Below are 13,339 nucleotides of genomic sequence, written 5' to 3'. Positions count from 1 at the left end.
ACTAATTACAAACGCATTTCATGTCACTAATATTGTGGTCAACATCAACATGAGTGACATTTCATATTGCAATACACCTCTAGTGACTAACATAGGTCATAGATACTTTAAATTTGTATATTGTGTGCACTTGCATGCATGCAGCTATACACCAATTGAATTAAGGAAGCAGTATAAAGGCATAGCAAGAGTGGGGGTTTCATTCTGTCAAAAGGCAGTCCAGTTTCAACGCCTAGTCATTATCCTGTCATCTGTGCTGCAGATTGTGTCCAAGGCGATCAGAGAAATAATAACAAACCAGAGGCAATACATCTGTTGTCTGGAGAGGAAGTGGAGAAGCAAAGCTTGTCTGATCTCATTTAGCCAGTGAGACCACAAGGTTCCCTTTCTTCCCCCCCCCACACCCGATTACACCTGCTCTCTCAGGTTCCACTTAATTCATAGAGCTTGTTTGCCAACACATGCACACACGAATGCATGCACACAAGTGAACACAAGCAGAGCCATAAGGCCTCCTCTGCCTGATGGGCACAAGAGCCAATATGTGCATTTGTATTGACAGGAATTAATTGCTTCGTGGGTTGTGGGATTGAATTAGTTACGTGACATGTTTTCTAGTGGCACTGCGGCTTTGATTGCTGTATTTAATAGACCCCATTTCTCTCTGCAGCGATTTAAAAGACAGTTGGTGTCTGTGGTTTCACACCACCTACATTCCCACTATGACGAGCCTTGATGAGTCTGTTTATTGACATACTGGAACTAAGAAATAAATTGGATTTATTTATTAGAACTGACCACATAGCTTTTTGATGCGTGTCCTGAGGGCTTGTGTATCGTATGTCGTTTGTGTGTAGACAACATTTCAGGGCCCCCCTGCGCTGTGCGATGCGAAATTGGGGTATTTTGTTGTAATTTTGGAGTACCCAGCCTCCCCAGAAGAGAGGCAGGCAGGCAGACATACATACGGTAGACTAGTCACTGAATGAATGCAGCCACTAGTAGCCAGTAGTGCACTAATGCAGTTTTACAGCAAAATATTTCACAATGTGCTCTATAAAATCACAGTAGGCCGAAAGAGAGATGAGCAATACAAGAGTACAGCCACTAATAGTGCACTAATGCAGTTGTCAGTTATTTTTGGTGTAATTTTGGGGTTCCCAGCCCCCCAGAGAGAGATCTATCTATCTATCTATCTATCTTTCCACAGCTACCCCACAACACAGCAGGCACTGTCTGCAGTGCAGACAGCAGATCACAATGTTTTAACCATAATACTATATATACAATAACTAAACATAAATCTCACTTGAATTGGATTGCAATACTTTACAATTTCATCATCCCCAGTCGGGGGCCCACGGGCTGCAGCCCACCCTAGCCCAACGGTAGATCTGGCTCTGTGTGTGGTGCATGCATACTGTGAAACTTGGTAGTTTCAAAGAGACCTTTGTTTCCTTAGATTGCATGTTTCCATGAATTTCAATATATATATATATTTTTTCTAAAGAAACTGTCTTTAATATTCATCTCTTCCCTTTGACTCTCTCTCACACACACACACACACACACACACACACACACACACACACACACACACACACACACACACACACACACACACACACACACACACACACACACACACACACACACACACACACACACACACACAGCTGACAAGTCTGCGCTAACTTAGTGCTGGGGATCGATGACTCTTCCAGTAAGTCATTAAGTGCAGTTATTTATATGAGGAGAAACTGGACAGAGAATGCGAATCCACACACACACACATTACCACCCAGACAGCCATGCCCACTGGCTAAATGAGTTTCCCCAGTCAGTCAATATCGCAGTGCTGAGAAGGCAGTACTGCTGAGACAGCATTCACGCTCCAATAGAACATCTCAGCTAAGGTTGAAAGCAGGTGTGAAAGCCCATGTGCGCGCTGCGTGCCGTGACGCTGAGAGGGAACGAGATGAAAGAATTGATGGAACAAAGCGTGAGGGTGGAGGATGGAGGGGGTGTGTGAGCCAAAGTGTTTTGATTGTTTCTGTGATGTGATAAAAGCAGGATCCGGCTCGTCTGAGATCCATGGTAACACTTACTTGTGCAATATAATGTAATATATATGTGATTATAATGCATTATATACCCGACTTTTAAGTAAAGTGTTACCTGGTATTACGTGGTAATGCGCTTCCACTGAGTTAATGCATTATGACCAGCACTTATTATATTATTGTAAGTTATAATACTTCATAAACCTTTGTATGAGTTATGCATAATTATAAACATTTAGAATAAGAGTTATAATGCACAATGCATCATAAATGTGGTTATAATGCATTATAGACCCGACCTTAACATAAGGTCGCTCCACCATTCCTGAATGCAGGTGAAGAGAGACCAAGGCCCTCATTTATCAACGCGGCCTATGGCCAAATTACGTGAGCGTACGTGAGAATCATCGCAACTTTCGGCATTTATCATTCCAGCGTGACTTTGAACTTTGGCGTACACCACGCCAAATATCACTCCAGGTCGGGAGCTCTCGTAGGCTTTGTCCTAATAAATATTATACAAAAATATTTTTTTTAAAGGCATGTCATATGAAATTAGTATGATATTTCCAAGTGTACAAGCAATTAAAATCACACAATTAAAAACAATGTTGCAAGTTAGATGCTTAAGCCATTTAAACAGTGTTTTGCATGAGCGCATACAAGGATTTGCTGGAATATTGTCATGACATGGAAACATTGGAGACTGCTGCAGCTGGAGAGTCAAGTCTCCCAACGTGGGTACTGTAATCTACAGCAGACAAACCCATGTCTTTCTGGAGTTATGTGCAATCTCCTCGTTTCGTCTCGTTTAAGGCTAAACCCGACACGTCACTCAAATGCCAAATGTACCGAGCCAGCGCAAGTGGGGACTGCATCCGTCATCGGGACTTGGGAGATCGGAGACCCAAGTCCCGGTCCCAGGACCCGGACCCAGTCAGCCCACCACCACCAGTACCACACGTTAATGTTTGGCAAGGTGAGGCGTGGAGACTTTGTTTGGTCGTATTGCAGTTGTCTTGTCGCAAAAATGAGGGAGAGGCTTCATTTCAAAGGGCGTGCCAGATTGATCACATCAACGCTACGACCAAAATTACGCAAGGATCAGCTATTTACGATCACTTCATAAATGCCATGCCGAAAAGTGGAGTTTGCATGTTCTCCCCGTGTCCCATAGGGTAGGTAGTACCCTCACAAAAAACATGCAGTAATCCTGGTCTCTAAACTGCCTCCACTTGGCCAGCCGGGGCACCTGATGGAGGGGAAAGGAATTGGTTGGAATAACGTGTTCCTTCCACGCGCTACGTCCAACCAGGAAAACTCCCCCCTGTCAGGTGTAATGGAGCAACTTGGACACTCAGGCATGAAGGAAGCATGAGTTCAAGTCCGTTGCGCTCCCCCTTATATGGGGACTAGGTTGGCGGAGGGTGTGCAGAGCCCAGGATCACATTAGATAGACACAGGGGTGAAAAATGGGTTACAAAATCGTGGGATAAAAACAAAAAAGACAAAAAAAAAACACGCTCGGCAGAATGTACACTCCATTGATAAATGAGGGCCCAGTGTGTTAACTTCTTGATGAAAGTAAAGTGAAAATATTCCCCCTTCTTCACTTCCCCTAACTTTCTGTCCCGTCTCGTCACATAGGCTATAGGCCAGGTTTTCATCATAATAATTTCCGAGATGATCGATAGTCTCCCTGATAGTCTCCCAACGCCTGTTGGTTTGACAAACATTTATGTAGAATTATGCAGAAAAATACAAATAAAAACAAATTGATGGCAAGTTGGCAACCATAACATAGGGCACTCTTTATTTGTTGATTTAATACAAATATAGAGAAAAATAAAAGAAATACATGAAGGAACTTAAGACAGTCCTCTCTACACACATCTATCACAGAAGCCTACAGTAGAGACATGAGTTATTCACTGGAATTATTTGAAATAAACCAGAATTTACATTCCCCTCGTTGGTGTAGACTAGGGCTGCAACTATCGCTTTTTGTCTTAGCGATTACTCAAAGTGATTATATTTTTTAGATATATCAACAAATTCACGCAAAATAATTCCAACCAATGTTTAATATGGACAATATCAGTCTGATTAAACACATTTTTATACTTTGTTGCACAAAGGTCTCGTGCCAAAATAGCGAACGTAGCCTAAATCTTTGAACAAAAAAATAATAGTTAAATTCCCCTCCAAAAATCGGCTTTATAAAAAGAAATATTTTTTATAATTGGTTAAATCAATTAGTACAATTAACTGCTGCACCCCTACTGTACACGGCCCTTAGTGCAACTCAAGTGCACTGCAACAGTGCTAAACATTGTTATAGATAGCTTTTCATTTTGTATCTAGGAATTAAGTAAATAAATCGCAATAAAAAAGGCACTAGCATGGAGGTACAGAAAAATAAAAAATCGGCAGCAACGTGCCTTGACTGAAAGTCAAGCCTGCCTACGTCAATGTCGAACGTTTTTATACATTACACAGAATGCTGACATTGCTGGAGTGCAAGTCAAATTACAGTTCGATTTTCACCTAGTATGGACTCACCATATGCTCACCGATCAATGGGTGCGTTTGATGATGGATTTGACAAGCAGATGACGCACGCGCACACACGCCCACACGCAGGTGGGGAGAAAATGAAGCTGTACAACAAAAAGAGGACGTGAGGAGGAAATATATATATAATAAAATTATATAAGGGACACACTTTTAAATTAACTTTTTTTTTTTTTTTTTTTTTTTTACAATCATGCTAAGGCATTTTGACAGACGTTTCTTCCTCATGGTAAAACGTCATGTGTGTGTGAGTAAGCGGACGTGAAGGCCTGTCATAATCATCCTACATCCTAGCCCCCCCGTCTGTTGGGCTTTCACAGCCCAGTTCCGCCTAGAAGCCTGATTGGCTGCGGAGAAATTGACCCTGATGGTATTTTACGGCGCATAACTTGCGTTTCAATTAAAGAGAGAGAAAGAATAAAAGTTAGGAGCTAGTGTGGAATTAAAAAGTCTGAGAGCGTAAGATACGCAGCCATCCATATTTGTCACAGAAGTCTTCTTCAAGGTCACCTCTCTCCCGCAGATGTGAGGAGGGGAGGGAGAGGGAGAGAGAGGGAGAGAGAGGGAGAGAGAGAGAGAGACACACACAGATACTTTTGCTGTTAATCTATAAGGAGGGGAAGGCAGACACTGAGGGCAGGTGGCTGTGGTCAGTGACTGGTCTGGTGTCAGGGTCCGTACATGGCTGGTCCAGGCTCATTCTCTTCATAATCATGACGGGACACAAGATCTTGTCCTGGCTGCGGCAGTCTGAAAAAAAACATGGAGGGATGTTAATAGTTAATCGATAAAATCGCCATTACGAAATTAGTCAATTAAACTTAACAGTAAGTCTGTGGTTCTATCATTGGGTGGTTTTCTGTGAATGTAACACTGTCGGCGTGCGTGCGTAGCCGAGGAACGCACATACAAAGATGCCATTGCCTGGCCCTGTATCGTCAATGGTCAATGATTAAGGAATATAATATGCCTTTTGTATTATTTCTGTGTATCAGAAAAATGTCGATTTTTATGTTAGACATTGAGGGAAATTAAGATTCGACGATTGTTTTTGTTGTTTTTTTTAACAAAAACGCTGCTTATCAACTAACCGGTTAATCGATTGATAAGCTTATTAAAACTATCAATTAAAATGCATTAATCGATAATTCCCATCCCTAATTTCTACCAATATACATGATTTCTTTCGATCTTTTAGTCTTTCAATCTTTCACTATAAACCCACAAAGACACCTCGACACATACAGTATGATATAATCAACACTTGCCAAATGTAATCAACACTTGCAAAAATGTAATCAGTTTCAATCAACGCGTGCCTTAAGCAGAAATCATCCATTCTGTTGGTTTTATATTAGCACTGCAGTGACAGAGATGAAGTGATTGCAGAAATTGCAGGGACCCGTCTGTAGCGATCTGAGCCAGTCTGATGGATTTCATTTCACTGGGGACAGTTTACACTAATCACAGCTCTAATTGGACAACCATGTAAGGGTGACAGATCACGGCTCCTCCCCAAGAGAGCCGAGACTGTGAGAGACAGTCTCACTTTCTATTGCACAAGTTCTGTCAATTCACTCCCACTCACCCTTCCTTCCATTATCTGTTCACTGGACTCTAAATGTTCTGCATCTAAAGCAAATGTACAATAGGGAATGGTTTGCAAACATTCTGTACCCGAGGCACACCAACAGGCAAGTCAAAATATCAAGGCACATCTGTAGTCATGATGATCAAAATGGCCAATCAACAAGTTGAACAAGTCAAGATTAGTGAACTACAGACGCACAGAAGTACAGGGATTTCACGCATCTATAGTTAGATTGCAATAATACACACAATCTACTATGAATCACCCTAGTAGATCGGGTGAATAATAATGGTGGTTGTCACTAAATCCCAAGACCAAGACACACCTGGACTTTCTCACTGCACATCAATCATTGTGCCTCAGCACACCTCTTGGGAACTGCAGTAGGAACATAAATAATGTTATGAACTTCTACTGTAAAATCCTGAGTGTCAGTGTTCTTACACTCTTTTGGGTGTATATCCTATATATTATATATTCCTTTCCTATAATATTGACCGTTGTTTCCAAACGCGAAGGAGAAGCGCGGTATAGGTCCTGCGTCCTGTTCTGTGATGCGATAACAATACACAGTTCCATGGGGACTGAATCGTCAAACAAGTGAAAATGTAATTGGGCTTGTACCCGGAGTGATTTTCTGGTTCAGAGCTGACAGCGTTATTGTATTACGAGGCTTGATGGAAAGTAAAACATCAGTGAGAACTGAACTACTGTATGAATCCACAGTCAGTCACTCGTATTGACTGTCAATGAAGCAGTTACTTACAATCTACTGTACACTGGTGTGAGATTACACATTCTATATTTTTGCAGTTTTATCATTGCAGGGAGGGTTGTTGGAAATATGGACCATATTTGTCTATAAAGGGATATAGGCCCAATTATGGATAGGCATAATGCTAAAATGTATAATTTTCCAGACAAGCACATTGAAAGCTTAAACTCTGAACAATGTGTTATTATGAAGCACTGAGAAAACTGTTGCGCCTTTCTTTGTCCTTTTTTTTAAACTTGACTACAGGAGAGGTGGTCTCAAAAACAGAGGAAAACTTGACAGAAAAAGTCTTGCTCACTGTATAAAGAAATGAAGGAAAACTCCTTAGACCGAGACTTAAGAAAACATTTTTTCTTTTATTTTAACATGCTCATAAGTAGTACAATTAAAAGTAGCAAACGTACAATTAAAAGTAGCAAACGTTTCGGTCCTAAGACCATTCGTCAGTGCTATATGAATGATATAGCACTGACGAAGGTCTCGGTCTAAGGAGTTGTTCTTCATTTTGTATACAGTGAGCGAGTCTTTTTCTGTAAAGTTTTCCAATGTGTTATTATGGCCATGATATAAGTCTAAATAATGTTAATAATCTTTATCAGTTGTTTCTGTGCTCCATGAGTGGAGAACAAGCAATCAATGATATTTCCATTGTATATCTCAAAATCACACAAAGATTCTACCAATATACTATACTGTACAGAAGAACGGGTAACAGATGTTGGCATAACACCGAGAGACCAAAGTAATGTGTACTACGGCAACAACACATAACGTCGTGACCCATGTCTGTTCCTTCACATTTGTCTTTACCCGTTTTATTTTGTAGAAAATGTTCTTGTCTAGTTATTATGATTAAAGGTTGTAGCAAGGTTTTAGTTTGTAGTCATTACTTGTCTTATCTTTACAGTTCCTTGTGTGTTTCACTCCCAATTACCAACTTGCAGCTGTTCCCAATTGCCCACCTGCAACTAGTTCTGTAATCAGTCAACTGAATAAATACCAGTCAGTATTCATTCTATTCCTCATGTGTACATTGTTCTCTGGCTGTGTTTGTCTATTTACCCCGCTTATGGACTCAGGGCCAGGATCCACGGATCCAGTCCAGGTTTTCTTCATTAGAAAAATTGAAAAATCAACAGGAAGTTAACATTTTTATGCCTCGCCACACACACACATGCCTCGAGGGGCGCTGAGGCTGAGATGTGTGCTGTCCAGGTAACGACGGAAACATCTCATCAGCCATCCTCCCCATTGACTGCCTCTCAGGAGACGGTGGGGACTGTAGCATAGAGTAATAAAAGGATAGAGACCGAACCAGATAGGTTAGAAATAAGCCACGTAGTAGCACACACACAGAGATCCACCGTTTGTCTCTCAGACACTGACTTGTACACAAAGACACAAGACACAGATATAGCTAACGACCCATAGCCTGAAGGGATGCAACGCTCTTACTGGTTCAGAAGCACAGAGGCTTCCGTTTCAGTCTGAAACTACAAAATAAAATGCCCAAAAAAGCCATTTCACTCCCACTTTAAATGGTTAATAAATCTGTTTCAACTGCATCTGCTCCAGCATTTGGGACTTTTCTTTATTGTTCTGCTGCCCTCCATTCATCGGGCCGTAGACCTTGACAAATATTATTTACAAACTAGTCCATACCTAGACATTATAATATATAATCGCAATGCTATGAGATCCAGACCATTACAAATAAAATAAAGTTTGAATGCTTCTGTTGCTCTCCATTAATATAAAATAAAGGCTAATGTTTGTCTGGCACTGCCAAGATTGATGGCAATTGGATGGTTTTCACTGAAGGTACTTTGTTGTCTGAAGCAATCATTACGCTTGCCAACTATATGAACAGAGCCAATCCTATAATGTGACAATCTACCATTTAATGTTTAAATCAGACACGTTCCATTAGACGAGCATTCTCTCGTCTAAGTAATTTGTTAATGTTAAAGTGCTTATTATAAGTTACAACCAATCTAATTGTCAATCAAGGTAATGACCAATACATTACACATAAATGTTGATGTCCGTTAGAGTTGCTTTCTGGTGCCTACATCTTTTTGATGCCATGGCATGAATTGATTTGCAGGAGTACGTATAATATACACAGCGTTTGATTCGTAAAAAAATAAACACACTCAAAAACAACGTATGTCTTAAACCCTATACCGGTACTTCTTTTAGCAACAAATACTGAAAATCACTGATCTACAAGCTCAGTTAAAGAATTATAATGATGCCAGGGATCATGCCCCCCCATCCTCCCTGGCAGCAACCCCAACCCTGCATATACAGTACGTTGCGAAGTTCATCAACTGAAGACACATACAGTGAACATATATCTACACTTCCATCTATTTCTGCTTCGGGATGATGACAGACACATGCTCCATCTTTCTAGCCCCTTCCTTATCCCTCTTGCACCCGTCATTCCTCTTTCCCCGTCAGACTTTTTCTTCATCATCATCAGAGGGTTTTTTTTTGTATGCAGTACAGTCTTTGGCAGCAAGGCTAACGCATTCATTAACAGGCTTCAGCATCTCTCTGACTGCACACTTCCTAGAGGCTTCCTCTCCGACACGCGTCTGATGGCAGGAACAAAGTGCCGCTTCCTCTCCCATCACCAAGGACGAGGAGCACATCATCATCATCGTCGTTGCACAACACCTCACAACAAAACAGGGCACCTCATCAAATGAGCACACACACACACACACACACACACACACACACACACACACACACACACACACACACACACACACACACACACACACACACACACACACACACACACACACACACACACACACACACACACTTGCTGATGGAGCGATTATGTGGACGCATTGCTGTTCTATTACGCCATTACAAATCAGTTAATTGGTCAAAATCTTGTCGATGTTGGCATCATGTACTTTACCTGTACATGCAGACTATTTATTTTAACCATTCATTTGAGCTCTCGGCATAGGAGAAAGTCTTTGTCTGACTGTTATGTCAGACATACGTAAAATTACGTATATAGTGTTTGGGGTGAAACGTTGGATGGCAATTTCAGGTCTCATCTGCAGTCAAAAAAAAAAGAAATGTAATTGCAAATATATTTATATGCCATAACGTGAGCAGGGCAGCCCCCGTGGAGACAAATTAACTATTTATATTCAGATGGTCTTCTCTAAGCCTTAGGACACATGGATGTAATAAGTTATTTATTGCACCCATAGGGAAAGGGACGTTACGTGCGGAGAGAGAGAGGGGAGCGCTTCAACATGCAACAAAATGTCAGCAAGAGGGGGAAATATTCATTACAAGTTAAAACCCCTCCTCTATCCTCTATTTCTGTCTGTCGACATCTTCTGTGGCCTAAATAGATGAGCTGTGTGTAAGTGTATGGCTGTGTGTGTGTAAGTGTATGGCTGTGTGTGTGTGTGTGTGTGTGTGTGTGTGTGTGTGTGTGTGTGTGTGAGAGAGATTTTAGCGTGTTTCTGAGGACTTTACTAATTCTTACCAGCCATGACTTATTCATAGGCTTTAATGCAGTCAATGTATTATTGATCAGGACCAATCATAGCTTCCTCCCCTTGGCAGGCACTGAGGCAGTGACCGTGGCCTTTGGACAGGGGGCCAAGCTGGACTGAAAAGCCCACTGAGCTCACAGAGGCCACAGAGCTCCCTGTCTGGGATCAGTGAACAATATCAGCTGGGCTCTGGGGTGATGGATCGACATGTGCCTCAGTGTGGGGGCGTTTGTGAGCTTGTGTGTGCAAGTGAATATATGTATAAAAAAAAAATAGATATGTAGAGAGAAAAGAGAGACAGGGATATAGAGGTTGGAAAGGATTAAGAGAGTACAGAACTAAGCTAATCTTACTAATGTCTACCATCTGGGTAAAAGAGAAAGTTTCTCCAATAGCCCTGAAATGAGCCCATCTCTCACAGAAGAAAACTAAAACTATTGGCTCCACGGAGAAACCAGGAGGGAGCAAAGCATTACATCGCCTCCTAGATATCCTCTCTCTCTCTCTCTCTCTGAGGAGGGAGGGGTTCTTGCCCTGATTAAGTTTGAATTCCCTACTCTTGGCAGAGAAACCTCTGGGCTCATAAGTCATCTCACGGAAACACTCATCCCATCACGCTGCTGGCTCTCCGGCTCCATCCGGCCTCGTTGCCATGAGGATAATCATACTGCAGTGACATGTTGAATGTGGCTAAAGAGGATGGGGGGGGCATGTTCCATGTACTGGACATGTGTCTCTTTTTCACTACAAGATACACCTCTTCTCAACAGAAACAGAGCACACCTACGTATATCTGCCAGAATTACTTAGCTTAACGAGCTAGCAACTCTCTCATATTTCAGAGAACCGGGGTTATGTTAACACCTGCCTAACACCGTAAGTTGTGGTTCTAATGTAAATGTTAATAAAAAAGGGGTCCTGGAAAGTTATGGAAGGTTCAGGGTTACCCTTCGTAGTCGAAAAGAGACAGTTGTCTATCACATGCGCTGCCATATCCCCATTACTCAAGCCCTGGAGGTCTTTTGAGGTTTGAACTAATGAGAGCTGGTCCCTAATGGTTATTGATAGACCCAGAGAGGATAGACTCGTCCTTGTTCCTCAGTGAAGCGGAGCAGCCACCTAATGAAGTAAAACTTGTCACTTTTTGGGGATGATTTAACACTACAAACAGCTTTGAAAAGGGAGATGACCGAGAGTGATGGGAGGACAGCGAACAAGCGAGAAGGGAGAGAAGTGAGCACTGATGCAGAGAGGGTGGGAAGCAAGAGACATAGTGATGAGAGAGAGAGGGGGGGGACAGATGATGGGCCATCATAGAAATAAAACAGAACATGTACTGTATGGTATGATGGGTAATTATTAAATAGACAAAGCTGACTAACGTTCTGCTGGATCTAAATGTATATTGTCCTGCAATCTAGCTTCATCTCAGTCGGCCAAGGCAAGCAAGCCCCTCTCCTCTCAGTGAATTCCCTCGCCCGTTTCCTTTCATCTGACAGCCACTCTAGAAATGTGTAATTTAGAAATGGTCTCTGCACACATCTTTTATTGACAGCCCCCCAACCCCCACTGTGATATGTAGAAACTCTGCTCTGCAACAATCCTGCCAACTAGAATCTGAGATGTGGCTATATCGCAAAGATGGGAGGAGCGCCTTTTTGAGTCAAAGAGAGAATATTACCCAGCCTCCTAGAGGACGAATAAATTCAGAAAATGTCTTCTTAAAGGAGCATTCAGTGATTTGGGTGATTTGGAAAAATACCCGGTCCACCCGGTAACAAGATGAAATCACTGAATGCTCCTTTAAAAGCAAAGGAAAAACTGAGAGATGCTACTACAGTAATCTAAGGGATACGCACGTAATTCCGACGGAGCATTAGTCTGACATGCGGGAGGGTTAGGGTTTGAGGTAGGTTATCGTTTGTCGGACCAATGACTAGTCTGAACTAAGTACTGCACCTGTAATCTAATCTCTGAAACAAAGATGGGGAGAATGCAGCATTGCTATTTATCCTCGAGTTGTCAAGTGTGTATAAAATTCGTAAAATGTGTTAAATTTGTTATCCCCAAAGTTTTGTTTTCACTTTTATTATGGTTTTATACTTTAAATGCAAACGTTTCTGTATACAAAACATTGAGTTTAATACATATTCAGTGGTCAACTATTTGTGTGGCACTAAATAGCAGACTATTTTGGCTGCTGTGGTGGTTGCTGAGTAACTTTGAGAATGCTGCTGTTGCTAGAGGGCACAAATGTCCATGAGTGAGTGAGTGAGTGACTAGTGTTTACAACACATGGCCCAAAACTGCTGTAGGAAAAACATAAGCGCAAGAGAGGCACTTAGAGAACACCTTCGGGCTTCAGGATACAAATTCGAACATGGTGCTGCATACAAACGTGTGTATACTCTACTCTACATAAGTTTGTTTAAGCCCCACAGCAGTTTGCTAGCCCTGAATTTAGCAAACTTTAAGAGGTCTACATGCATTATAATAACATCAAAGCTCAATAACGCCTTGGGCATTATTTTATTTGCTAAAGAGAAATAGGACTCAAGTGGGGACAGAGATTAGTTTGAAAGTGACTCCAGTTAACACAGCAAAACTCTGTCTTTCAAATACCAATGTCTCTTATATTTTTTCCCATCAAGGCAAAACTTTTGATCCATTTCAGACCGCTATGTCCGATTTATACTCGCCGGTGTCTCAAATAGCAGATCTACAAGTTCACAATGCGCCACGCTGCAACCGAGTATAAATCAGGTATAAGCCTTCATTCCTCATCTCTACAGTAATG

At 41.7% G+C, this 13,339-nt stretch overlaps 1 protein-coding gene across 6 annotated transcripts in view; it reads right to left on the bottom strand.

Moving 5' to 3' along the window:
• Positions 1-3,842: 3,842 nt before the first annotated feature.
• trim44 (tripartite motif containing 44) overlaps positions 3,843-13,339 on the bottom strand; it is a 71,436-nt gene continuing 61,939 nt past the window's right edge. For 5 of the 6 annotated variants that reach the window (XM_079500686.1, XM_079500684.1, XM_079500685.1 and 2 more), the window contains exon 6: positions 3,843-5,387. In XM_079500686.1, the coding sequence (XP_079356812.1) occupies positions 5,306-5,387 (82 nt within the window). In that variant the 3' untranslated portion in view covers positions 3,843-5,305. Of the gene's footprint in view, positions 5,388-8,065; positions 8,114-13,339 lie in introns of all 6 variants that reach the window. The other variant, XM_079500688.1, reaches the window with a different exon arrangement.

The sequence above is a fragment of the Electrona antarctica genome (genome assembly GCF_951216825.1).
Source record: "Electrona antarctica genome assembly, chromosome: 5".
Lineage (NCBI taxonomy): Eukaryota > Metazoa > Chordata > Actinopteri > Myctophiformes > Myctophidae > Electrona > Electrona antarctica.
The sequence above is the reverse complement of the archived record's forward strand: the minus strand, read 5'-3'. Positions and strand labels throughout refer to the sequence as shown.